The sequence below is a fragment of the Anolis carolinensis genome, chromosome 1 (assembly GCF_035594765.1).
Source record: "Anolis carolinensis isolate JA03-04 chromosome 1, rAnoCar3.1.pri, whole genome shotgun sequence".
NCBI classification, from domain to species: domain Eukaryota; kingdom Metazoa; phylum Chordata; class Lepidosauria; order Squamata; family Dactyloidae; genus Anolis; species Anolis carolinensis.
Genome location: NC_085841.1, coordinates 169,344,643 through 169,370,238, shown reverse-complemented (window position 1 = coordinate 169,370,238; position 25,596 = coordinate 169,344,643). Strand labels below are relative to the sequence as shown.

The 25,596-nt window shown below is 39.4% G+C and overlaps 1 protein-coding gene and 1 long non-coding RNA gene across 2 annotated transcripts in view; one reads left to right on the top strand and one right to left on the bottom strand.

The window, feature by feature from the left end:
• plek (pleckstrin) lies at positions 1-25,342 on the top strand. Its single transcript, XM_003215239.4, has 9 exons — positions 1-152; positions 6,173-6,328; positions 7,848-8,029; positions 8,880-8,971; positions 10,633-10,817; positions 12,804-12,908; positions 20,174-20,257; positions 20,717-20,786; positions 21,509-25,342. Exons 1-9 carry the CDS (start codon positions 90-92, stop codon positions 21,646-21,648), a joined length of 1,077 nt encoding a protein of 358 aa, XP_003215287.2. The 5' UTR covers positions 1-89; the 3' UTR covers positions 21,649-25,342.
• The window catches only part of fbxo48 (F-box protein 48), a 21,551-nt gene continuing 16,063 nt past the window's right edge, over positions 20,109-25,596 (bottom strand). The window contains exons 4-5 of the long non-coding RNA XR_001730649.2: positions 21,370-21,656; positions 20,109-20,780 (exon numbers count right to left, since the gene is read on the bottom strand). This is a non-coding gene — a long non-coding RNA (F-box protein 48). The remainder of the gene's footprint in view (positions 20,781-21,369; positions 21,657-25,596) is intronic.

Here is a 25,596-nt window from a genome sequence, read left to right as displayed (position 1 = left end):
AAAGTGACAACTGTATAAATTCAGCTCACCAAAAGAGTCTGCATGTGTCAGTTGTGTTTGAACTGGGCTGGGCCAGGAAGAAAAGCAGAATGATGAACCAAGAACCTGAGAGAGAACCCAGGCTGATAAGAGAAGGGTATCTAGTAAAGAAGGTATGCAATATACACAATTTTCAGTTAAAGTCTTGAAGGAGGAAATTTATTGTAAGCAAACTTAAATGTTGAGCGTACTATTTGTGAAGCAAAGAGAACTGTGAGCTTTGTCTAGTGGATAGGAGCAATTATATGGCATTTATTTACATTGAAAAATATCTTCATGATTCATAGCAGAGCTTTAGAATATTTGGAACCTGGAGTGATATTTGTTCTCTTCTCAGGCAGCTCACAGTGTTTCAAAACTGCCAGTGTACAAAGCTGCATCTGTTTAATGCAACCATGCTAATGTCATTCCCATCATGTTCTTTTGCAAAAATGCAGTAGGAGTAGTACGTGCCTCATGAATGTTTTAGGCAAGGAATACTCAGAGGTGGTGTGCCTTTGCCTTCCGCTTAATATATGCGGCAGCACCTGGTATTTTTTGGCAGGTCTGGTGTTTCCCTGTTTAGCTTCCAAGATCAGACAGGTTCTGGTGCCTTCAAGGTATTTAGCAGCTTTGCAGAGATGATGCTCCCTCAAAAAAATATCATGGGCTTGGGACCCATTTACCCACTGTCTCCCTACTCCTCTCTCTCTTGCATGATGAATGTTGCCATCATAACTGTGGGATGCATTTCCAGGGACTCTGCTCTTTTTACAGCCACTATTAGATATTAGAAGATGTAGGATTTACCTTGAATATTAAGATCTATATATTTTTGGGGTGTAGATAGCCCCCCCCCTGCCAATTGATCAGTTAATTACCTAAAAGCCAACTCCACAAGCTTGGTTCTTGGATGACAGACATGAGTTAGAATGAAAGTAGGATTTTGTGAGGCACCTAATGCTTCTAAATAATAATAATAATCATGATAATAATAATAATCCAAAAAAACATCACAGTCCTAAACTCTTTGAAAGTGTTCAACTTGTGATTTTGTGATACGAAATCCAGCATATATATCTCATTTGCTGTGTCATACTGTGTCTTTATGTTAATAATAATAATAATAATAATAATAGTTAACAGCAATGATGACAAAAACTTTTTTGCTCCTGTCCACTGATTATGATTATTTATTATTGATAATCATCATAATCAGAAAGTAGTAACCAAAGTTAAACTAGACACAACTAGTTATTCCTAGGAAGCATACTTCTATGACTATTTATAATCAGATTTTGTGTGTTCCTTCATATGAAATAAACTGAGATGAAAATGAACCTCTATTTGACATTAGCAACCAACATGTATGTTTTTTAAACTAAATGTCAGGCACATGAAAGTGAGTAGGAGATTACAATCAAGGTTGCATCCCTCCTCAGCTACAATTACTAGAAAATTACCCCTTCCCTACATGCCAATTTTTGCACATGTACTAATGGAAAGATTTTCCCTTAATACTTATAAGGTGGTGTATATGTCCTATACAGTAGAGTCTCACTTATCCAACATAAACGGGCCAGCAGAATGTTGGATAAGCGAATATGTTGGATAATAAGGAGGCATTAAGGAAAAGCCTATTAAACATCAAATTAGGTTATGATTTTACAAATGAAGCACCAAAACATCATGTTAGACAACAAATTTGGCAGAAAACGTAGTTCAATACGCAGTAATGCTATGTAGTAATTACGGTATTTATGAATTTAGCACCAAAATATCATGATATATTGAAAACATTGACTACAAAAATGCGTTGGATAATCCAGAATGTTGGATAAGTGAGTGTTGGATAAGTGAGACTCTACTGTATTTGTATAATGGGGACAAAATTTAGTTCTCGCCTGTCCACACACTCTTTAAAACACCTTCCTGCCTTTTATTTTGAAAAACATACATCACCATGCGTTTAACATTTTGGTTAATCCTGGCATACCTGTATCCTGATTAAGTGAAACATGAAAAGGATTTTTCAGCAACTGATGGGATAGATTCAGCTCTGTTTATTTTGTGGATAGGGTTTAGGATTAAGTACTAGGACTCTGTACAAGTGTCCATGACACACATTTTCCCACCAGGAATAAAAATGTCCAAAAGCCTGTAGCTATGATGAAGTGGCTTCCATGTAGACCTATAGCCAGACGCACCTGCAGGTTTTCAGTCATCCTTTCTAAGCAGATGATATTTCATGTTCTAGGGAAAGTTCCTTACGGTCTTCTGTTTAAAGAGGAAAACACATGTACCATATGTAGAGAACTTTAAATCGCAGTCACCCATGCAATGAACAACTAAATTAAATTAAAACTATCTAATGAGAGAAAGGGCAATCAAAACTTTAACACTGCACATAGGCAATATAAGGTAAAGGGAATGTTCAGTGTGTAGGAGGAATCTAAATGGAAGCACAGGAAGTGCCCACACCACAACAGAAACTGCAGCTGGCATGGGAGGCATCAAAATAGAGTTCTTAAATAACGTTAAGACACTTTCAAAACAGAAGTAATTCTGTAGGGAAATTGTAAGTCTATTTTCAACCATGGCATTTATTTCCCCTTTTCTGTAAAGTTTTGTTGAGATGTTTGTTGGGTCATTAACTATCCATTCTTTGCGCAATAAAAGGAAGTTCAGGGAAACTTACAATCCAAATATAAGTTGGGATAAAAAACCCCCACAAATTAAAACCAACAATAGACAGCAGTTTTCATATTGTAATGAAAACTTTATCTAAAACAATACTAGACTAAAAGCTATCAAAAGCTCAGCTAAAATAAGCTCATAGGATTAAATAACTTCTTAAAATGAGCAAGACTGAGCCTTATAAGCTTGCCCTTACAGTTTATTGAACAATTTGGCTGGCATAACTGAACAGGCTCTCTCCCTTATCCTATCTAGCTACACTTCAGTTTAGAACAAGATAATAAGAAGAATGGTGGGGACTGAGCACAGATCTTCGACAATGTTATATAGCAGGAGGAAATTCCTTATTGGATTTTTAAAACACAAAGTCAACACCTTGAATTGAAATAAATTGAACATCAATGAACCTAGCATAAAATAAACCTAGTGAATTTGACACTGACAAGATTTGTTTCCATACAGTGGGCCGTACTCTCATAAGATTGCAGCTAAAGAATGAACAACGGAGGCTAGCTTTTGACAGTAGTTGTGGGAAAAATTTGCCAGCTTCTTATGTTAGCTGTGGGGTTAAATTACCAACAGAATATATGTGGTAAGATTTTGTGTGTCCAACAGCAGGGGAAACCATTATTTCTAGGCATGCGGTATAACAGACAGAAAGGAAAGGAGAAGTGACATTTTAGGGAAGTTGCATAGCAGTGACTTTGTATTCCCCCATCTTCCTACATATACTACCCCCTTGGAAGAAGCATCATTTGAGTGACAAGAACATTCAGAAAATAATAATAATAATAATAATAATAATAATAATAATAATAAGTAATTTTTAACCCTCTCTCTCTCCTCGAAGGGACTCATAAACATAAAACATAAAACTGGCAAACATTAAATGCCATCAGTTCAACATTAAGACATATAAATTGAACAAATTAAAAGACATTGACTACTAATATAAATCAAACTGTCAGGCATCATAAAGCATACAGTCAGACAATTAAAACTGTATAAGATATAAAAATATAGCTCTTCAATAAATTACAATAAAATAGTAATTGTCAGCTTCTTCCATTTAGAGAGTCAATGTTGTTACTCATCCTCCTCTCCAAACGCAAGCAAGCAAAGATGGGTTTTTAGCTCTTTCTTAAAAGACAGGAGTGTAGGGGCTGTCATGATTTCTTTTGGGAAGGGACAACCATGGAGAAGGCCCTCTCTCTCTCATCCCCACCAGCCGCGCTTGAGATGGGGGTGGGACTGAGAGGAGGGCCTCCTCCAATGATTGCAAAGTCTGAACAGGTTTATACACAGGGATGTGGGCTGTCAAATAGTCTGAGCCTGAAATGTTTAGGGCTTTATAGGTAATTACCAGTACTTTGTATTTAGCCCAGAAGCAGACCGGAAGCTAGTGGAGCTGCCATAACATGGGAGTTATTCACTCCCTGTATGGTGCTCCAGTTGGTAACCTGGCTGCCAAACTCTGAACCAATTGAAGCTTCTGAACTATCTTCAAAGGCAGCACCACATAGAGAGCATTGCAGTAGTCCAAGTGGGAGTTGAACAGGAGTCCCCCAGCACCACCATCTGGGTCCGCCTCTCCAGGAAGGACCGGAGCCACTATAAAACAGTGTCCCCAAGTCCCATCCCAGAGAGATGGCCCAGAAGGATACCAAGATCGATGGTATCGAACGCTGTTGAAAGGTCCATGAGGAATAACAGGGACACAATTCCACTATCTAGTTCTCTTTGTAGATCATCCACCAGGGTGACCAATGCCATCTCAGTTCCAAAACTGGGCCTGAAACCAGATTGAAATGGATCTAGACAGTCAGTTTCATCCAAGAAACTTTGGAGCTGCGAGGCCACCACCTTCTCTAGAAACTTGCCCAGAAAGCGGAGATTTGATACTGGCTGGTAATTCTCCAATTGAGTGGGATTCAGTGTCGTTTTTTTCAATAAAGGTCTTACTACAGCCTTCTTGAAACTAGAGAGCATTATGCCCTGAGTCAAGGAGGCATTAACCAACACCTTCACCACTCTGTCAGTCCCCTCCTGGCCACTCTTATTAGCCAGGAGAGGCTAGGGTCCAGAGAACAGGTAGTCGCTTTCACTTCTCCCAAAATCTTGTCCACGTCCTCAGGCTGCACAAGCTGAAAAGAATTGATCAAACAAGGACAAGCAAGTGTTTCCGTAACATCCACAGAGACTGCATCAACAATGGAATCCAAGTCGCTGTGGATCTGAGCAACTTCATCTGCAAAGAACTTAGCAAACTCATTACAATGAGCTGCCTATTGGTCAGGGACTCCTGGCTGGGCAGAGTTCAAAAGTCCTCTGACCACTCGAAGCAGCTCCCTAGGGCAGTTCTTTGCAGATTCAATGTTGGAGGCTACAAACCGTCTTTGTGCTGCCTTCGTTGCTGTGGAGCCAACATTTGAATGAGCTCTACACTGTGCTCGATTGGATTTGTTATGAGATTTACGCCAACACATCTCTAGTCTCCTTTTTTGTTCACTTCATTGCCGCCAGCTCCTTAGAGTACCAAGGAGCCAATTTATTATTTATTATTTATTTATTTACCTTATTTTTACCCTTCCTTTCTCCCCCAGAGGGGGACTCGAGGCAGTTTTGGCTCTGCTTTGTAAAAGGAGATGTTTGGGAGCGATTGTGTCAACTGCGCTGGCCACCTCCAAGTTCCAGAGCAATGTAGTAACACTTCTACACCTTTGGAAAGACATCACTGAATGAGTCTAAAGCCTATTGTACAGAAAAATGCCTCAGAAAAAGTTAATGGGGGTGGTAAATGTGCCTCTCTGGGCAAGGAAATCTAAAAAATGGAAAGACAGCTGCTTAAAGAATTTGAAGCATAAAAGAAATAAGCAAACAGTTCTTACAGTGGAGCAAAGGGCGTTTTTTGAAGGAAAGAGAGTGAAAATAAAAATGACCCACATGCAAATGTATGGTGTGGTCATACTTGTAATATTGTGCACAGTTGTGGCTCTTTACCATGAAGCTGCAGAAAGGAGAAACCAAAATGATCAGTAGATTAGAGCAACTCTATGAGAAGGAAAAAAACACATACTTATTATTGTTATTATTATGCTTATTTATACCCTGCTTTTTCTCTCCACAAGGAGACTCAGTGACTTACATTAAAAGCGTTTCAATAAATTTGTCACGACTAGCATTACCTAGCCCTTTTTTTTTTTTGAATTACCCTCCCTTATTGCTATGGATCTGCTAAGGAATGAGAAAAAATAATAATTAACTATTATGTCCATTGCCGAATATCATATTTTGCAACCTGTTTTTAAGCCTTTTTAGAAATCCTTAGTGAAAGGTGGAGTCTGATATGCTATGTATAAATACATTTCTATTCAGACACAATTTTGTTTAAAGGTGTTTCTTTTTATGCTGTCACAGAATGTGCAGATTGATATTGTCCCAACTGTTTTGAATGCAGGGCAGCATGTTTAACACCTGGAAACCAATGTGGGTTGTGCTGTCAGAAGATGCCATTGAATTCTTTAAGAAGAAGACTGACACCAGCCCTAAAGGAATGATTCCTCTAAAAGGAAGCACCCTAACAAGTCCCTGCCAGGATTTTGGTAAAAGGATGGTAAGTATGTATGCCTTCTAAAGAACACTGAACAAAGAGTGTGGCATTTGGTAGACATTTTCACCAAAGTTATGGTTCTACCAGATCTTGCTGGCTACCTAAGCCATGAAGGAAAAGTCAGCCTAGAAAACAATGCTTGTCATTTTTTCTTGTTTTCCTGGTCCTACTTTAAGGGATCACTTATATGGAAATCTATCAAGTTCAGGTTTATTGAAAAGATTCATTATGTATCCTAGGACCTTGTCCCACACATTCTGGGCTCCATTTCAATCTGCTTGGGAAATGAAGTCCCATGAAGGCCATTACATGATGTAAGGGCACTTCCAGTGGGACTCAGCGGGACTCCTTTTCCGCAGCACATGGAAACAGCCCAGAATGCGTTTTGCGGAATCGGGTGCTACCCAATTCCAAATGGCTGAAGACGACGAAAGATGGGGGATAAACAGGGAAAGGACGTGGGATGGCTGGCCATCCCAGGAGAAGGACCTCAACAGTAGTGAATGAAGTACAATGGTTTCCTCTACTTTTCACCACTCCCCCTCCCCACTCATGGGATGAGATCTCTAGATGTCTTTGGAGAATTATGATCTTTGTGGATCTCTAGGGCAAGCAGGAAAATCAAAAACTGGAAGCTGCCTATATCAAATTCCTCAATGTAGTTCTTTCCAACTCTGTTAGACTCCAAATCCCATCACCCCTAGGCCATTATTATTATTATTATTATTATTATTATTATTATTATTATTATTATTATTATTATTTGCGACATTTATATACCGCCCTTCTCACCCCGAAGGGGACTCAGGGCGGTTTACAAGTATATATACATACAATATATTATATTATACAACTATATTGCAATATTATTAGTAATATTGCATGTAATATAAATATACAATTATAATAGTGAATTATAATTATTATTACATTGTATTACAACATAATATTATTATTAATATTAATATTATATATATTCATGTGTGTGCGTGTGCGTGTGTGTGCATGTGTATACACATACACACACACTTACACACACACAAAGCATGTTACTGGTAGGAGGGGCCTTCAGCTGGAGCAAGGAGACAAGATGGAGACTGTCTTTGTATTGTATTATACTGTATTGTAGTCCAGATGAAAGACATCAGATTTGGAAAGATTGGTTTATCCAATGTTACTTTGTAATTCCCCAGCTCAGGAGTGTCTAGTGAGGACACACATCCTGAAACTACAAAATGTCCTACTGCAAAATAGAACAATTACAAACATTCATTAAGGCAAGTACAGAGACCTATAAAAAGGTGTTGCTATAAGGTGTTATTTTTCATGTGCCCTTGTTACATGATGTAACAAGGGCACACTTACATTTCTTTTCTAAAATCAGAGCATAGAGATGTTAATTGTTTTGACTGCAGAACCCAAAATCACTTGTTTGCTTGTTGTCACAGCTTGTAAAATAAATTATGCCCATAGTCATGGAAGAAATAAATGCTGACCTTTAAAAAATCAATTTCTTCTCCAGTTTGTCTTCAAACTCACAACTAACAAACAGCAGGACCATTTCTTCCAAGCCTCTCACCTTGAGGAGAGAGATGCATGGGTGAAAGACATCAAGAAGGCCATTAAGTGCATTTTGGGAGGCCAACGATTTTCCAGGAGATCAACCAGGAAGTCTGTCAAGCTTCCAACCACAATCAATCTAAGGTTTGTGAAAGTTCACTTTAGTTCATTCCCTGGAATAGAGAGTTGAGCTGTCATCAGTAAATAAGAGAGGAGTAGCATTCTTCACTTAGGGCAGTGGTTCTCAACCTATGGGTCCCCAGATGTTTTGGCCTTCAATTCCAAGAAATCCTAACAGCTGGTAAACTGTCTGGAATTTCTGGGAGTTGTAGGCCAAAACACCTGGGGACCCACAGGTTGAGAACCACTGTCTTAGGGGATAATCACACCTAATCCAAACCTCTGATAGTGTTTTGTCATTGTTTTTAATGAAGAGGAGCGAGCAACCCCATGAGATGGAGATTTAATGTGAAATAATGGTGTTCTAAAGTGGTGTTAATTTTTCTGAGACCTCTATCCTCCACATCACCTCCAAGCTGCTTTTTCTCCTATGCAGAGTGTCTCTCAGTGTATATGTTCAATATGAATATTGAAACCCTAATTAAAGATGTGTCAGCTGCTGTGGAGCATCCCTATGACACACCATTGGATTTGCAGTAAAAGCGGTGCTTCCACCATTCAACTCAAGGGGAGACATGATTTACCCTAGAGCTTCCACAAGGCTCCATAGTGATCCCAGGGTTTGAACATGTGGGATCTGGCTTAATCCATTCTCCATAAATCAAACACACCCACTATTGGCCACACGCAGCTGTTGGTAGAAGCTTGCTAAAGATTCTGCTTCTAGTGATCAGGAAACAGATAAGATAATCCTTGGAAGCTACAACCATAGGTCAATTTGAAAAGTTGTTAGGAAAGAGGTCCAAGAAGATTTATGATTAATTCCCAACTCAACATTCTTTCCTAACTGTTCATAATTTCTATCTCCTAACAGTTCCTTGTATGTTTCGATGAAAGACCCTGACAAAGGGATACGAGAAATGAAACTGGAAAAAGACAAGAAAATTTTCAATCACTGCTTTACAGGTAAAGAACTTTTACCAGCATTTTATAGAGAGAACTGTAAAATAAACTTATAATGAGATTATCTGTTTGGGGTCCAGATAGATACTTTGTGGGACTTATTCACACTTATGCTAATACACGTGAAGCAAAGTAAGAGCTGCATTTCAACAGTCAATACAAAATAGTTAAAACATAACAGATCCTAAAGAGGCTTGATAAATATATAAAGCAAAAAGCTTGCTTTTATAAATAGGGTCATTATTGAAAGTGTGACCAGAGAAATGAAATGTCATATTTATTTTTGGCAACAGAACAACTTAGCATAAAGAAATAATTTGAGTTATATGATTCTCGTGACAAATCCATCTATGCTCTGGTTTTTCCAACTGATGAAGTTTTCATGTCTAATCTTGCTCCACACACCCCAAAGTTAAATGGTCACATTGGTACAGTCTTTTGTAAGGCAAGCACCAGCTCAGAAGCTGAGACAAAAATGTTGGCTCTAATACTTAGGTGCTTTATGTGAAAAAAATGTTGGATTTTTAGTCTGGAGCAAACTGATGCTGCAGCAAACAATCAGGTGACATCTCAAATGTGTCACATATTATTGCTGAACAGTGGAAATTTTATTGTTGATGTTCTTCTGAATTTTTGGTTTAGCAGTGACTGTAAAAAGAAAATAAAGGATTTGGTAACCAGCAAAGATTTTAAGGTAGTTGGGATGGGACAGAACATAAGAGACAATCCCTAAATCCCTCACATTTCTTTTCTATTTATGGGGGGATTCAATTAGACAAAGATTCCTTCAAAAGTAGAACAACACTGGATGCAAACCTAGCAATCCATTATTATATGTCGTATCTGCTTTGAGTGTTAAAACAGATAACAGTGCTGGCTCATTGAATCCCAAACACATTAATCATAGGTTTTATATTACTGAATGTTAATTGCAATTTGGACAAATCATAGGTTGGATCTACCTTGCCCTATATCCCAGGATCTGATCCCAGATCATCTGCTTTGAACTGGATTATATGAGGATACACAGCCAGATCATCTGGGCTAAGCAGATGATCTGGGATCAGATCCTGGGATATAGGGCAAGGTAGATCCAGCCTCAGTTTGATAGGACTCTGTGGTATATTTAACTGGATATCTGAAATGTTTAAAATGTTATTGATAGTTTATTTCAGTTGTAATGTTCACCTTTCACATGTTTCAACTATATTGTGTTTGTTTTGATTTGTAGACTGTCTTGGGTCTTAGCTGTGGGGAAAAGGCAGGATATAAACCAGGCCTTTACTGGGCTTAGGGATGCAGAATCCCGGCAAAAATGGGAAAACTGCAAATTACAAAAAGTCAAATTAAAAATGGAGGTCTATAAATGCATAGAGAAGTGTGCTCTCTGGGAATGTCTATGTCCTACAGTGTAACTCTATGGCTGGTGTTGACAAAGAGTCATGCTGGAGGACTTAGAGATTCTTATTGAGAATGTGTTACTCAAATCTGCAACTAATCGAATCTGCAAAAGTTAAACCTGCAAACCTGTGGAAGACATACTTTAAAAACTATGAGTATGACAGAACAGCGCTTTCCCTTTGTTTAATTGGTGCTATCTAATTAAGCCTGAGATATCTACTGCTTGTCTACTAACACTCCATGGTTTGTTTCTTTGCTACCAGGCAGTTGCGTCATTGACTGGCTTCTATCCAACAATGCCATCCAAAATCGCCAAGGTGGTCTAATGGTGGCATCAGCCCTGTTGAATGAAGGTTATTTTCAGGCTGCTGGGGAGATATCCAAAACTGCAGCTGAAGGCTTGTCAGAAACTCCCTTCCTTGACAATGAGGACGCCTATTATTACTTTGTATGTTTTAAAGCATGAGATATCTCTATAGCCACTGTGGGACCAGAAATGCATTTCTTCCACACCACCGCATCCCTCCAACGGAGCACACTCCCATATTTTGGCACTTCCAGCTGCCATTTTCTCTGTCTTCATAGTTGTGGGATTGATGTGTGGAGACTAAACCACTGTGTTCATGACCCAATTTAAGGGATTCCTCTTCTAGTTATAGGAAAAAATAAACTACCCAAAATCAGCTGTCAAGGAGAAAACCTTTACCTGTACTATATTCCCGCAGGTACACATTTCTGCCTTTGTTTGATTATAAAACATCATGTGGCTTCTTTTGGCAAGCCAGTGTCTTGGAAACCTTAGAGGCCATGAATCACTGCAGTGGAGGGAGAGTTTGTCCCAATTACCTGACATTTGATAGGATGCCTGCTTTGTATTGATCTGTAAATGCCTCTGCAAATTCTTTTTTTGGCTCTAGACATTCAACCACATATTAGTCCAAGCCCTTGAACAAACTTTTAGAAATGAGGTCAGTAAAACCAACTCTCACCTTTGGGTGCATTGGTTTGAAGAGCATGCTTACTTACTTGCTGTACAAACCACACATTTCCTGTTTTAGCTGTAAGTGGACTGTGGGAGCAGTTCTGATACAAAATAGAGCAGTCTTCACACCTTTTTGGGTTTCAGAATTGGAAGGGGAGAGTTAAACTCCAGAGTTTGGAGAAGGCAAGCAAGTTGATTTTACTCACATCTCCTGCTGCCCCTCTCTGCTATCAAATCACCAAATATATATTTATGGTACATGTACATAATTAGTTTGCTCCTAGAACTGAATTTCTTATTGTTCTATATGCCTTAGCTAGACCAGGGCTTCTTGGGCTCCTTCTACACTGCAATATAATCCAAATTATCAAAGCAGATAATTCACATTATCTGTTCTGAAATGGATTATAGGAGTCTACGCTGCCATATAATCCAGTTCAAAGCACATAAACTGGATTTTATATGGCAGAGTAGAAGGGGCCTTAAACTTTCCCACTCAGATCCTCTTTTGGCCCAAGAAATATTTACCTAACCTTAGGTTTTTTTAATCGTGTCAGAAGCAAAACGAGAACATACTGCAAGTCGCTTCTGGTGTGAGATAGTTGGCCGTCTACAAAGATGTTGCCCAGGGGACACCCAGATGTGTTACCATCCTGCTGGGAGGCTTCTCTCGTGTCCCCGCATGGGCAGCTGTGACTGACAGATGGGAGCTCACCCCTTTTCTCACAGGTTCAAACCGTTGACCTTCAGGTCAGCAGTTCAGCTGGCACAAGGGTTTAACTCATTGCGCCACTGCAGCCTAACCCTAGGTATATATGTATATAAAACAGGTATAAAAATAAAACGTTTACTGATAACATACCAGTATTTGTAAGACTTGCTAACCAGGCTAATTCCTTTTTGCAAAGTGCAGTTGAAGTCTTTTCTGCAGAGTCCACTGTAAACACTGCATAATAGGGTCATATAAATGATTAAAACAGTCACCAGGTGACATTCAGAAAATTGTTCAGTTTCAATGAGGACCCCATCTGGGGTCAGGGCCCACAATTTAGAAAGCAGTGAGCTAGATGCAAATGTTGTCTAAGGAAATATTAGTAGGAATATCTACACTAAGACTACTTAATCCTTCCAAATATATGTATCAGCCACATTTTGTAATCTGCTTGTGTCCTCTGCTTCACTGTCCACAGGCTGAAAATATATTTCATTATTTCCCCTCCTCTATAAGCAGCAGTGACCCTGGTTTGATAGTGCCTGCGCTTCCTCATACTGTGTCTCCCAGCTACTTTTTCCTGTTTCTTCTGATGTTGGACTATGTAGCAAATGGCAGCAAAATAAATGTTCTTTTTTAAAAAGCCTGGATAGTTTGGACAGAAAAGGAAAACGTTAATAATCACTTTGAAGTAAAAACTAAAAAAAAATAAAAGAACTTAACACAATGTCTTTAAACAGGCAGACAGTGGATTCTTCTGTGAAGGAAATTCCAGTGACGATGATGGGGTTTTCAAGGAGGAGTTCAGAGGCGTGGTGATCAAACAGGGATGTCTACTGAAACAGGTCAGTATCTATAAATCCTTTTTGCTGAGATGGCACAGAAAGAAAATCCATCTCGTGCAAATATAGAAATCTCTCTAAAGTCATTCCAGAAGAGATATTCCAAACTTTCCTTTGACTTTCTCAAGTGGGTTCTCGGTGTGTGGTAGGGATGAAGTCTTCGTGAATCATATTTTGAATGCAAGAAAGAATAATTTGCAGCATTTTTGAACTTGCTGTGAGATAGTTATTGAAACCTATGAAGTTTTGAAAAACTCTTTACAGTTCAGGGTGGGATGGAGGAATAGTATCATTGTGTGTACAGAAAACTTTCTGCACAGACATCGACAAAAAAGAAACCCATGCATTTTTCATGCAGAATAAGTTTCGAACTGCCATGTTTCTTGCCAGTCTAAGATTCTCCTCTAGCATTTCCCATCACTCAAGAAAAAACACGTTTCAAACAATTTAAAATACTCTTTTCACCTGCAGCATCATGCATTGTATTGCTAGGTGGCAATTTGCTGCTAAATACTGTAAATGGGTGCAGCAAATAAAGCACTCCCATTAGTCAAGAACAAACTCAGGGTGCTTTCAGACAGGTCCTAAATGCACACCAAAACAGGTTTTAAAAGCGGATTTTAAAAAGCCACTTTGGCACAGATTCCCATCCCCACTCTCCCAAAAAAAACCAAACTTTCCCAGAGGTGGTGGCGGCTACATGCCATCCCAAATATAATCAGGATGGCATGTAGCCACCCTGAAGACCCCAAATGTACCCTTAAAAAGAAAATAAAACTTATCTGGCTGCCATTAGTTTCCTCCTCGCAACAGGAGTTGGGGGAGGGCTGAGGAGAAAAATCCCTTCTCACCCCCCTGTCTCCTTCCACATCATTTCCTCATGCCAGGAGGGCGCAAGGAGGAATGTAATGGTGGACAGGTAAGTTTAATTTTATTTTTAGGGGTACATTTGGGGTTTGGAGGAGGGGTTGGGCGCCTTCTTGGTTTTTCAGGCTCTTGGAGCCCAAAAAACCAAGATGGCTGTGTGGATTGGGCCTGGGAATCGCATGACGTGGTCCCTCGGCCCAATCTACACAGGGTCCACACTTGGTAAGACCCGGATTTTACTATAAGATCCAAATCTTACCAGGTATTTCATTAATTTGGAAAAAACAGGGAAATCCTTGTTTGTTCCAAATTAATTCTATTTTACTGAAGGTGTCATTTGGACGCCTCCAGTAAAACCAAGACAGGCTCCGGTTTTTGGGCTTGTTTGGATGGGTCCCCACAGAGTTCTTGGCTACTATGCCTGCAAAATACAGTTTATGTAATACAATTCAAACTTCATTGAATTGCATTATGGAACCATACTGCATTATATGATTCTACACTGTCCTTGCAATGCAGTCCAATCTGCATTATATGATCAGTGTTGAACCAGCCATTCCCAGCACGAAAGAAAGACGTACTCCAGACTAAAATCCTTTCAGCCTGCCTGGTAGTGGGATGGCACTCAAATGTGTCATTATAAAGTGCATGAATTGCTGGTGTGGACAATCCTCAACGGGACCTCAGAGAACAGCTTCCTGGCTGCATCTCCATTCATGTTTAAATTATTTTTTTGACTTTGGGGAAGGAAGTTAACTTCCTGATTTTAAAAAGGCTTCTCTTCGGCCCAGCCCATTCAAACATCCCAAGATTGCCCCATGCACTTTCTTCACCTTCATATATTGAAACCTTCACTGAAGATAGTTTTGGAAGGTTATTTAGGACAGAAACACTAGACCGTAACATGTCTCTGTGTAAGAGATCCCTGTTATGGATGTATATAATATGGCATTCTCCTTCTGGTAATTTATTAAGAGCTTTGCACTGTTCTAGCAGAATAGCCACACTGGCATCACGTACAGAGTGTATGGAGTGCATCACGTAACTCCTTGAGATTGCAACATGACTCATGCTAGCCTAGTATGTAACTGAGAAGTTCTAACATTCGCCGGAAATATTACACACTGAACCCACTGCAAATTTTTGGGCATTAACTCTGAGCCACCAATCATGAGAGAGTGAAGCACTGTTTGCTTCTTACATATCAGTCTGGTTCAGGAAAAAAGGAAGGAGCCAAAAATTGCAATCAAAGGATGTAGTGCTTGTTATAAACCCAAATAGGAGACACTCATTCTTTGGAAACTCTATTATAGCCCACTTTGTGACCTTTGTTCTGCTTTTGCTTTGCTTCAATATAAAAACAAATTTATTTGGGAAAGGGTAGGTTAGAAGAATGTATGAAAAATAATCTGAATTAATGTATCTCAAGCTTCAAATATAGATATCACACTTAGAATCCAAAATTGATAACCAAAAATAAATTGCATTAAAATGCTCTAAACCTGTTTGGCCATTATACATATGTTTGATATACATATGATTATAAATATAGGCAGTCTCCGAGTTACAAACATCTGACTTACAAATGACTCATAGTTAAGAAGGGGAGTGGTGAGACAACAGGAAGTGAGAGATATCTACCCCTCGGAAGGGTACTTCATTCTTGAAAGAGTTATCATGGGGAGATGATGTCTCCACCAAAGCTTTATCATCAATCTTTGTTTCCACAACAAGCCAACTTTTTAAAAATCCAATTATCACAGGGACAGAAAGTGAGGTGAAATCTTCTGAAAAGGACCACAGACAACAAAACACCTTTCTCTATGCTGTTCAAAGTATGTCTGTGTATGTGTGGTATTTTAAAATAAATATACAATATAGGGTTTTTTTTAAAGGTTTTTTGTTTATAAAGCAGAATTCTGAATATAATTTTCCTAAGAAATATTACCATATACTTGAGTATAAGCCGACCCGAATATAAGCCGAGGCACCTAATTTTACCACAAAAAAACTGGGAAAACATTGACTCCAGTATAAGCCGAGGATGATAAATTTCAGAAATAAAAATAGATACCAATAAAATTACATTAATTGAGGCATCAGTAGGTTAAATGTTTTTGATTATTTACATAAAGCTCAAATTTAAGATAAGACTGTCCAACTCTGATCAAATCATCATTCTCATCTTCTTCAATGTAAATGTGCTTATGTATCCTTTTAATAATAATAGAGTAAAATAATACATGTAATAATAATAATAATAATAATAAATACAGGAAAATAATACATGTAATAATAAATAGAGTAAAATAATAAATGCAATAATAATAATAATAATAATATCAGAGTGAAATAATAAATGTATTAATAATAATAAAAATAGAGTAAAATAAATGTAATTGTAGCAACAATAATAAAGAAAAATAATAAATGTAATAATACCAATAATAATAGAGAAAAATAATAAATGTACCATATATTCTCGAGTATAAGCTGACCCAAATATAAGCCAATCTGGATCCTCACCTGAGTATAAGCCGAGGGGGGCTTTTTCAGTCTTAAAAAGAGGGCTGAAAAACTAGGCTTATACTCGAGTATATACAGTATATGCCAATGCACTCTCGAAACCTTTTCATATGCCGGTTGAACATATGGACTGGATGAGGGCAAACAAGCTGAAACTTAATCCTGACAAGACAGAGGTCCCCCAGGTCAGTCATGTGGCCGATTGGGACCAGGGCCGGTCCAACATGGGACGCCAATTACGCCTCGGAGTTGGGCGCACATCGACGGGGGGCACTCTCGGGCAAAACATGTGCCTTGGCAGCTCTCCGTGCACCCCGTACCCTCCGTGCCTTTTTCCAGCTGATTTTGACATTTTTGTCCCTGAGTGGGATTTGCAGCCTCCTGGTTCTGAGTGTGGTGTACTCTCTCTGGGAGCCACCGACTGCCCTGTAACAATAGCAATTCGGAACTTATACTTATTCTCTCTCTTGCAATCAGTTCATCTTTTCCCTTTACCTTCTAAGAATAATAATAATAAAACTTTATTTATTTATTTATTATGATATAATACTGATAATAATACAATTTAATAATTTTAATTATATATTATATATTAAATGTAATATTACTAATAATATTACAATGTAATGATTTAGTACAATATAGTAATTTAATACTATTATTTTACTATGCTAATAATATAATGTATTGTATGTGAATGTAATTTGTAAGCTGCTCTGAGTCCCCTTTGGGGTGAGAAGGGCAGCATATAAATGTAGTAAATAAATAAATCGAGCTGTCAAGCCTTGCCTTCTCTGGCAAAACATTTCCAACTGATTTTGACATTTTTGTCCCTGAGCGGGATTCGAACTCGCAGCCTCGTGGTTCTGAGAGTGGTGTGTTCTCTCTGGGAGCCACCGACTGCCCTGTAACAATAGCAATTCGGAACTTATACTTATTCTCTCTCTTGCAATCAGTTCATCTTTTCCCTCTATCGGGGCCATCCTGGCCCCGTGCCTTCCCAAACTTAGGGACATTCCTTCCTTCATCCCTCTCTTTAGAGTCCCCCAGGATTTATGTGCCAAGGAGTCTGGCTTGCTAGGGTACTTTGGGAAACTACATCTCTCATGTATATAAAATTGCCCTAAAAGCTCAGTGTTTCTGTCTATGTGTTCCTACTTGCCCATGTGTTATGTTGCCTCATTATGTTTCTGAGACCCCATCCCCTTCCCTTTGGCGGGAAATGGTGTTTCTGACCCCAAAGAAGTCCTGCATCCCACATAATCATATAGCCTGCGGGGACGAAATCAAGCTGGGAATTTCCTCATCATGTATAATTATGTGAGAGGCAGTCATAGGGAGGAGGGAGCAAGCTTGTTGTCTTCTGCCTTGGAGACTAGAACATGGAAGAATGGCTTCAAACAAATAACCCACATTACCTGCTTTGAACTGGGATATATGGCAGTAAGGATTCAGACAATCCAGTTCAAAGCAGGTAATGTGGGTTATCCTGCCTTGATATCCTGGGTTATAGAGCTGTGTGGAAGGGCCCAAATTCTTTCTCCTTCTCTGCCAAATAATGCTGGAAAGTGTCCAGAGGAGGGCCACATCTATGGCAGTCAATGGCAGGCATCCTCAGAGGTTGTGAGGTCTGTTGGAAACTAAGCAAGTGGGGTTCGTATATCTTTGTTGAGAGGTGTTAGCTGGCCCTGATTGTTTCATGTTTGGAATTCCCCTGTTTTTGAGTGTTCTTTTTTACTGTCCTTTTTTTACTGTCCTTTTTTTACTATTTATTTATTTATTTATTTATTTCCCATACTTCTGTCCCGCCCTTCTCACCCGAAGAGGACTCAGGGTGGCAACAATTTGATGGCCGACATACAAATTCCAATAATATAATGACAATTAAACTCAAACATTAAAACAAAAACTACTAAAAACAACAATTACAACCACATAAATTCAAAATCATAGTCCAGAATCAGTCCAGTGGTCAATACTTAAAAAGTCCTCAATTATTGCACTGCTAGGAATAATGCTCAACAACCATAACCATGTCTAGCAAGGCTATTCTATGCTAATCAAGGTGATCAACTGCAGTTATTCACACTTGGCCTTCATATTATCCAACATTTTTGCTTATCCAATGCTCTGCTGGCCCGTTCATGTGGTTTGGTGTGTGTGTGTGTGTGGGGGGGGGGGCACCAAAATTTCTATTCGCTTACACTTGAAAATTATCTTGGGCCGGCTCTGATTGGGACATAGGGTGACAACCTGTGCTCGACAGGGTTATGCTTCCCCCAAGGACGCAGGTCCGCAGTCTGGGGGTCCTTCTGGACTCAGTGCTGAAGCTTGATGCCCAGGTGTCAGCAGTGGCCGGGAGGGCCTTTGCACAGTCAAAGCTTGTGTGCCAGCTGTCACCGTACCTCATGAAGTCTGACTTGGCCATGGTGGTCCACGCCTTAGTTACCTCCAGGCTGGATTGCTGCAATGCACTCTTTGTGGGGCTGCCTTTGAAGATGGCTCAGAAACTACAGTTGGTACAAAGATCAGTGGCCAGACTAATAACTAGAGCAAGCTACAGAGAGCGGTCAACCCTCCTGTTCAAGCAGCTCCACTGGCTACTAATAAGTTTCCAGTTCAAGGTGCAGATTATCACCTATAAAGCCCTAAACAGTTCAGGACCTGCTTATCTCTGCGATTGCCTCCTCCCCTACGAACCCATGTGAGCTTTAAGATCTTCTCTCACCTCCGTCTCAAGCATGGTTGGTGGGGCCGAAGGATAGGGCCTTCTAGTTGGTGGCCCCTCGGCTCTGGAACCCTCTCCCCAGGGAGATCAGACTGGCACCTACCCTGCCCCCCTTCCACAAGGATGTAAAAAGTGGATGTTCCAGTGCGCCTTTGAGTAAATAGTCCCACCAGATACTTAGCCTGTTTACAATTTTTACCGCACTTTATCATTGTTCCTCACCTTTATAGGTGTTCAGTGTTTTATTGAGACTGTTCCTCCACCCTTATCACTTATCGCCCTTATTCTACCCAGGAGCCCTAGTCAGAGTTCAGCACAATTTTACCTTCTGAATATTCAGTTACTATTATGTCCAGGTTTTAAATTCTGTTGATGTGTTTGTTTTATATTGTTACAATGTTTTAATTTATGGATCTGTGTTTTAATCTATATTGTTGTTGGGCTTGTCCCCATGTGAGCCGCCCTGAGTCCCTTCGGGGAGATGGAGGCAGGATACAAAAATAGAGTTGTTGTTATATTGTATGACACAGCAAACAAGATCGATATGCTGGATTTCATATCACAAAATCACAAGTCGGACACTTCCCAAGTGTCTAGGACTGTGTGATATATTTTCGGATGATGCGTGCAGATCCCAGTAGGGTGGCCTTTTGCCGTTGGCTTATTTTATTATGACACAGCAAACAAGATCGATATACTGGATTTCGTATCACAAAATCACAAGTCGACCCAGATCCCAGTAGGGTGGCCTTTTGCCGTTGGCAGATCGTAATTTTGTCAATGTCTATTGTTTCCAAATGCCGGCTGAGATCTTTTGGCACGGCACCCAGTGTACCCATCACCACTGGGACCACCTGCACTGGTTTCTGCCAGAGTATTATTATTATTATTATTATTATTATTATTATTATTATTATTATATGATGTTCACATGCAGGTTTCTCATATCCAAATAATAATAATGTCATGAAGAACTAGGTATAATGACTATTACAGTTATGTTTGTGCTATAGCAACAAAACTGCTCCATGAATGTAGTTTGACTCCAGTGAAATAAATGTAAATGTCAGCATTTACTATGATATGTTGGCCAGCTTCAACAAATAGCATTTAACTTTATTTTATTCATTCATTAAATTTAATTTAGGGTCATAGGAGGAAAAACTGGAAAGTACGAAAGTTTGTGCTGAGAGAAGACCCTGCCTACATGCACTACTATGATCCTGCTGGGGTAAGCCTATTTCTCTGTGATTTTACTAGAGCATGTTTTTAAAAAGTTTTGAAACATGAGAAACCACCTTTCAAAGAATGTTTACTTTGTTATTGGTATGAGTTGCTTTTTATCATTAGCACCTTAGAGCAACACCCTGCATCACCCTCTTACCATTCCACGCTGAAATCCATCAGGCCCCATCTTGATCTTGATCTCACACTGTCCCCAGCTTTCTCTATGAGAACACGGATAGTCACCAATGTTCTCAGGACTGCCACTTAGCATGGTGCCCTGCATCTTGCAATGGGCTTCGTCGGGTTCCGTGCTGAGTGAGTCTTGGCAGTGTCTTAGGATAGGCTGAAAGCGCATGTGATGAGGTTGTAAGTCTGCATGTGCCAGTCCATTGGTAGTAGTGGTTGTTGTTGTTGTTGTTGTTGTTGTTGTTGTGCCTTCAAGTCATTTTGAAATTGCTTTCAGGGAGAAGAGCCACTTGGAGCTATTCACCTGAGAGGTTGTGTGGTCACAGCAGTTGAAGATGCACCTGATGGTAGGCATTAAGCAGAAATAAATTATCACTCTCTCAAGTCAGTGGTTTTTCTTTTGCAAATATTCATAATGCATTCAAGACCTAGAAGCAAATTATTAAATACAAAATATTGTCTTCTGAAACATAAACAGAAATCTGCTTTCAGTATTCCAACTCCAAACCATGGAGATTGCATTGGAGTTAGAAAATTGAAGGCTGCTCTAAGGATAATCCCTTTTGCCCACCCTTTACCTGCCCGAACCATTGGGGGTGGGAATGGTCCTGTTTCTGCCCTTCACCAAAAGGGTGCCTTCGGTGTATATCGAGATATTGACTCCTAAGTATTTTAGCTCTATGTCAGGCATGGGCAAACTTCAGCCCTCCAGGTATATTGAATTTCAACTACCACAATTCCTAACAGCCAGTAAGATTGCTGGGATTTCTGTGTCATTTTTGCTGTTAGGGAAGGAGGGTAAACTTGCCATACATCTTGATTTACTCAAGGGAAGTGGGAGCATCAATCTTCATTCTTTTTCAGGCAGCCAAATGTTTTGGCCAGTCCTGTCAATTGTTATTCTGAATTCATAATGAAGACGAAGCTTACCTTGGTGTGGATTTATTGAGAGGAAACGGGAAAAGTTCCCTCTTTTTATCATGTAGAAACAGAAGGTCTTCTTGTATTGTGGGAAAGACACTGAAACAAGCATTCCTTCACTCACATTCTTTTTTTCTCCAACAATCAGGCAAGAAAAATGAAGTTGGAGGAAATCTCTTTGAAATCATTACTGCCAATGAAGTGCACTACGTCTTGCAAGCAGCCACCTCAGCAGAACGCACCGAGTGGATCAAGGCCATTCAGATGGTTGCCAGGACTGGAAAGTGAAGAACCACCTACATCAGCAAATAGAAATGTCTTTTGTTAAAGAGCCAACTGGTTGTTATGTTGCTCATATATAGCCATATCATTTTAAAAGTTACTCTCTCTCTTTTTTTTTTTTTTGCAAGAGCATGACTAAAAGTGATGGTCAGAATGTTGCATCAAGCTACGTAATATACTTAGCGATACTGCCCCCTTTCCCCAAACTTGTTCAGTTATGTTCCTGTCACTGGCAGAATGGACCACGTTCTCAGCACAGAGTTGATGATAGCTGATAAAGTAGGTAGAATGAGGGAAATTAATTGTGACTAACCACCTCATCACATTGAGAGGAGAAAGCATGGGTGACTGGCTCTTTAAGAGGAGAGAATTGCCCCTCTTACATTGTCAGCAGTCCTGTTTCGAGTTTTGCCTCCTCATCACACTCACACTTGGAAACTTAAGAACTGGTAATACATTCATCTTTTACATTCATCACATACTTTTTAAAAAAATCAGGAGACATAACAGTATCCAAAAACTAAGAGATCCATTGCCCTGCCCAAAGCCCCTTACATTAAGGGAGATTGGCACCAGTTTAAAACTACTTCTTTCCATGGGATCCTATTATTCTGCCCCAAACCCCATATGATACAAGAAAGAATGATCCAGGTTGAAACCATTATTTCCATGGGATTTTATTGTTCTGTATCAAATTCCATAGGATACAAAGGACAGTGATCCAGGTTAAAGACATTTCTTTCCATAGGATCATATTGTTTTGCAGCAAACCCCATAGGATACAAGAGGCTGCTGATGGTTGGACAATGAAAGAGAATGGGAAACTTTTGATGATTCCCATCCCACCTGTTTTTCAGTTTTAAACATGGGAGTAAAGTATCATAAGAGGAAGGAGTTCTGGACTTGATTGTTGGCCTGTGTTCAGAGTTCCCTCCTTTCGGGACATTTCTGCCTCTTTTCAGCCCTGGAACATGTGATGAGCTCAGTGTCTCCTAATGCTCGAAAAGACGCTGAAGTGTCCTATCAGGAGAAATGTCTCCATGTGATGAGGTCATTTGCTAGAGTTCCCTCTTTTCTGGACACTTCTGCATCTTTTCAACCATGGAGGGCTGTGCATTATGGCCAGAAGAAATTTAACTCATGGGATGAGCTCTGTGCCTCTCCATACTTGAAAAGAGACTGAAGTGTCCTACGCCTGGGAAATTTCTCAATGTGATAAGGTGATAGGTAGCAGTCATGAATATGGAACAGTTACTAGATTCGCTCATCTGTAACTGTTTCCTATTCAAGGTTGCCAATTAGTGCCACTATTGTCGTAATTGTAACACCCCCCCCCCCCTCCTTGAATCCACTTCATCAGCTACATAAAAAAGGAGGTCCAGTCTGATGGAGTTTGGAGCATAGTTGAATCTTTTTTCCCATAGGGTTTTTTTTTGTGGGGTAGGCAGGCCAGAAGAATAGTTGATATGGAAAACCAATGAGACATGTTAAATATCCAGCTTGACTCCCATATCCACAGGACAGGTATCCATAGTTTCATTTTTCCATATTCAACCAAATATTCCCTCTTTAGGCATTTTCAGGTTTGTCCAATATGACACTATGATATTCTTTAACCAGAAGCCCTTCCTTTCATTAGGGTTCACTGTTTTCTGTGGTTTTGTATATCTACACAAACTCCAGGAATGTAATCCTCTGTAGACATGGGGGTTATACTGCATCTGTCCATAATCTAAAGCATAACAGTCTGACATAATCAGAATGCTGAATGGAACTGCCAAAGGTTATTCTGCAACACCAAGCAGAGTTATGTAGAAGCATGAATAAGGATGGTTAGCCTTATGATTTCTGCATATGAACATAATGGGGAAAATGTTCTACATAAGTATTTTGTCTAAAGCAGCCTCCTTGTGGTAGTCCCTACTCATGTTTGTGCTAGCAAAGATACGGAAGACTCAGAATCAGGGCTAACATTATGGAAATATATATTTAAAGGGCCAAAAAGCATAATTTTTCTCATTGTGTTTCTTTTTAATTAATCAATGATAACGGTAGTTGTTGACTTTAAAGTGTGTGGGGACTTTGAGATATCACATCTCAAAGTGACATTGTCTCAATATTTGTATGAGAAAAACAGTTGAGTTACACAAAACTTTAATTTAGTAAGACTGTCTTCTCAGTGGTACCAGCATATACCTAAATTAATTAATTAAACCCATTCCTATAGATTAACTTAACAGATTTGCTGACAAAGGTTGCGCATTTCTTATCTGTAATTCCAATATTGAAAATTCTCAAAAATCCAAAATTGTCCCCATGGGTGGTTGAAATAGAGACACCTTTGCTTTCTGGTGGTTCATCACGCACAATATTGTTAATAATACGGTGTGCAAAATTTATTTCAGGCTATGTGTTTCAGGTGGATATGAAACAAAAATGAATTTTGAGCTTAGACCTGGGCCCCATCTCCAAGATGTATATACATGTATTTCAAAATCCAAAACTCTTCCAGTCCCAAGCATTTCAGATAGAATATATTCAACCTGTCATAGCCTTCTCAAACTTGGCATCCTCCAGATATATTGGACTGGGGTTGCATCATCCCAAATTTAGAGGCCATCAGGTTGGGGAGAGGCTCTTGCAACGTCTACTGATTAATATTGAAATTCTGCCCATTCCCAGCTTTTCTATAAAGAAGCATGTTTGCAGTGCCAGGTAGCAATCTTGTTGCTCATTGTTTTCAGTCAAATTGGGGGCTTTTGCCTAACATAGTTATAGTGCTAAGTTTTCACTTTAACAGCTTCCAATTCCAATAACTGCTTCGGCAATATTCTGTGGAATCCTGGGGTTTGTATTTTGGTCAGATGCAATGGGGGAGCTGTCTTGGTTCCAAAGGCTCCTTCCTCAACTGCAAATCCTAGGATTTCCTAGGATGTGAAGTCAGGGCACTTAATGCAGAATAATCATTCCATAACTGTGTGGTATGAAAGTGCTATAATAGCTTAATGCAGTGGTTCACAACCTGTGGGTCCCCAGATGTTTCAGCCTTTAACTCCCAGAAATCCTAACAGCTGGTAAAATGGCTGGGAATTCTGGGAGTTGTAGGCTAGAACACCTGGGGACTCACAGGTTGAGAACCCCTGGCTTAATGTGACCAAGGTGGAAAAACATAATCACCACCATATAAGAAGCAAGCTGGCAAATATTCATTTTTCTCCTATATTGACACAGCTGTAGAATGAGCAACTGAGCCCAAACAAAGACTTTAGTCCTAGCAACACCTTTAGTTCACACACCAAATGTAACTTCTGTTTACCAAGCACACAAATGTGGAATCACATGGGTAAACTTTAACATCAACTGGCTGGGAAAACCATAGTAATTTCCTTAATTGTCAGTATAGTATTGTAAGGTCCTGCATTTATGGCTATGTGACAATGTCTGCACTGCGTAAGCAGTCGTCTAAGCTCAAGACTCGATATACATTTTCAAAAATGGGAATGTCGGTAGAATATTCATATGCATTTTATCTCTTTGTTTTATATACACACATATCCATATGTAATGTATTATTTATCACATTTGTATGTGACTTTCATTAAACACTTTCAACGCAAAAAAATAAATTGCTGAATCACGAGTAACAATTCAACAATAATCACAAGAGAAAAACAATAAAGAATAGAAAACTAAATAAAAATGTATTGTTTATTCATTTCATTCTGCCCTTTCCTTGAACTCAAATCCCTCCAATTTGATTCTCAAGGGAATCATGTGAAATAAATGAGGCGTGGACCCTGTAATTGGAGGACAAGGGGTTCAACCCATCCAAAGACTATAGCAAAAACTATTGAGTCACTTCTGATATTATCAGATAAAACCTGGCCACCAAGTCTCCAGTGTAATTGACTCCCTCAGAAATCATCAACTGGACAATTACTAAATAATGAAATA

What these genes read in the sequence shown, in the direction of transcription:
- plek (XM_003215239.4), top strand. Translation starts at nt 90, where the DNA reads ATGATGAACCAAGAACCTGAGAGAGAACCCAGGCTGATAAGAGAAGGG. An exon ending in AGGATTTTGGTAAAAGGATG is followed by an intron (nt 6,329 to 7,847) that starts GTAAGTATGTAT and finishes TTTCTTCTCCAG; the next exon opens with TTTGTCTTCAAACTCACAAC. An exon ending in AGGACGCCTATTATTACTTT is followed by an intron (nt 10,818 to 12,803) that starts GTATGTTTTAAA and finishes GTCTTTAAACAG; the next exon opens with GCAGACAGTGGATTCTTCTG.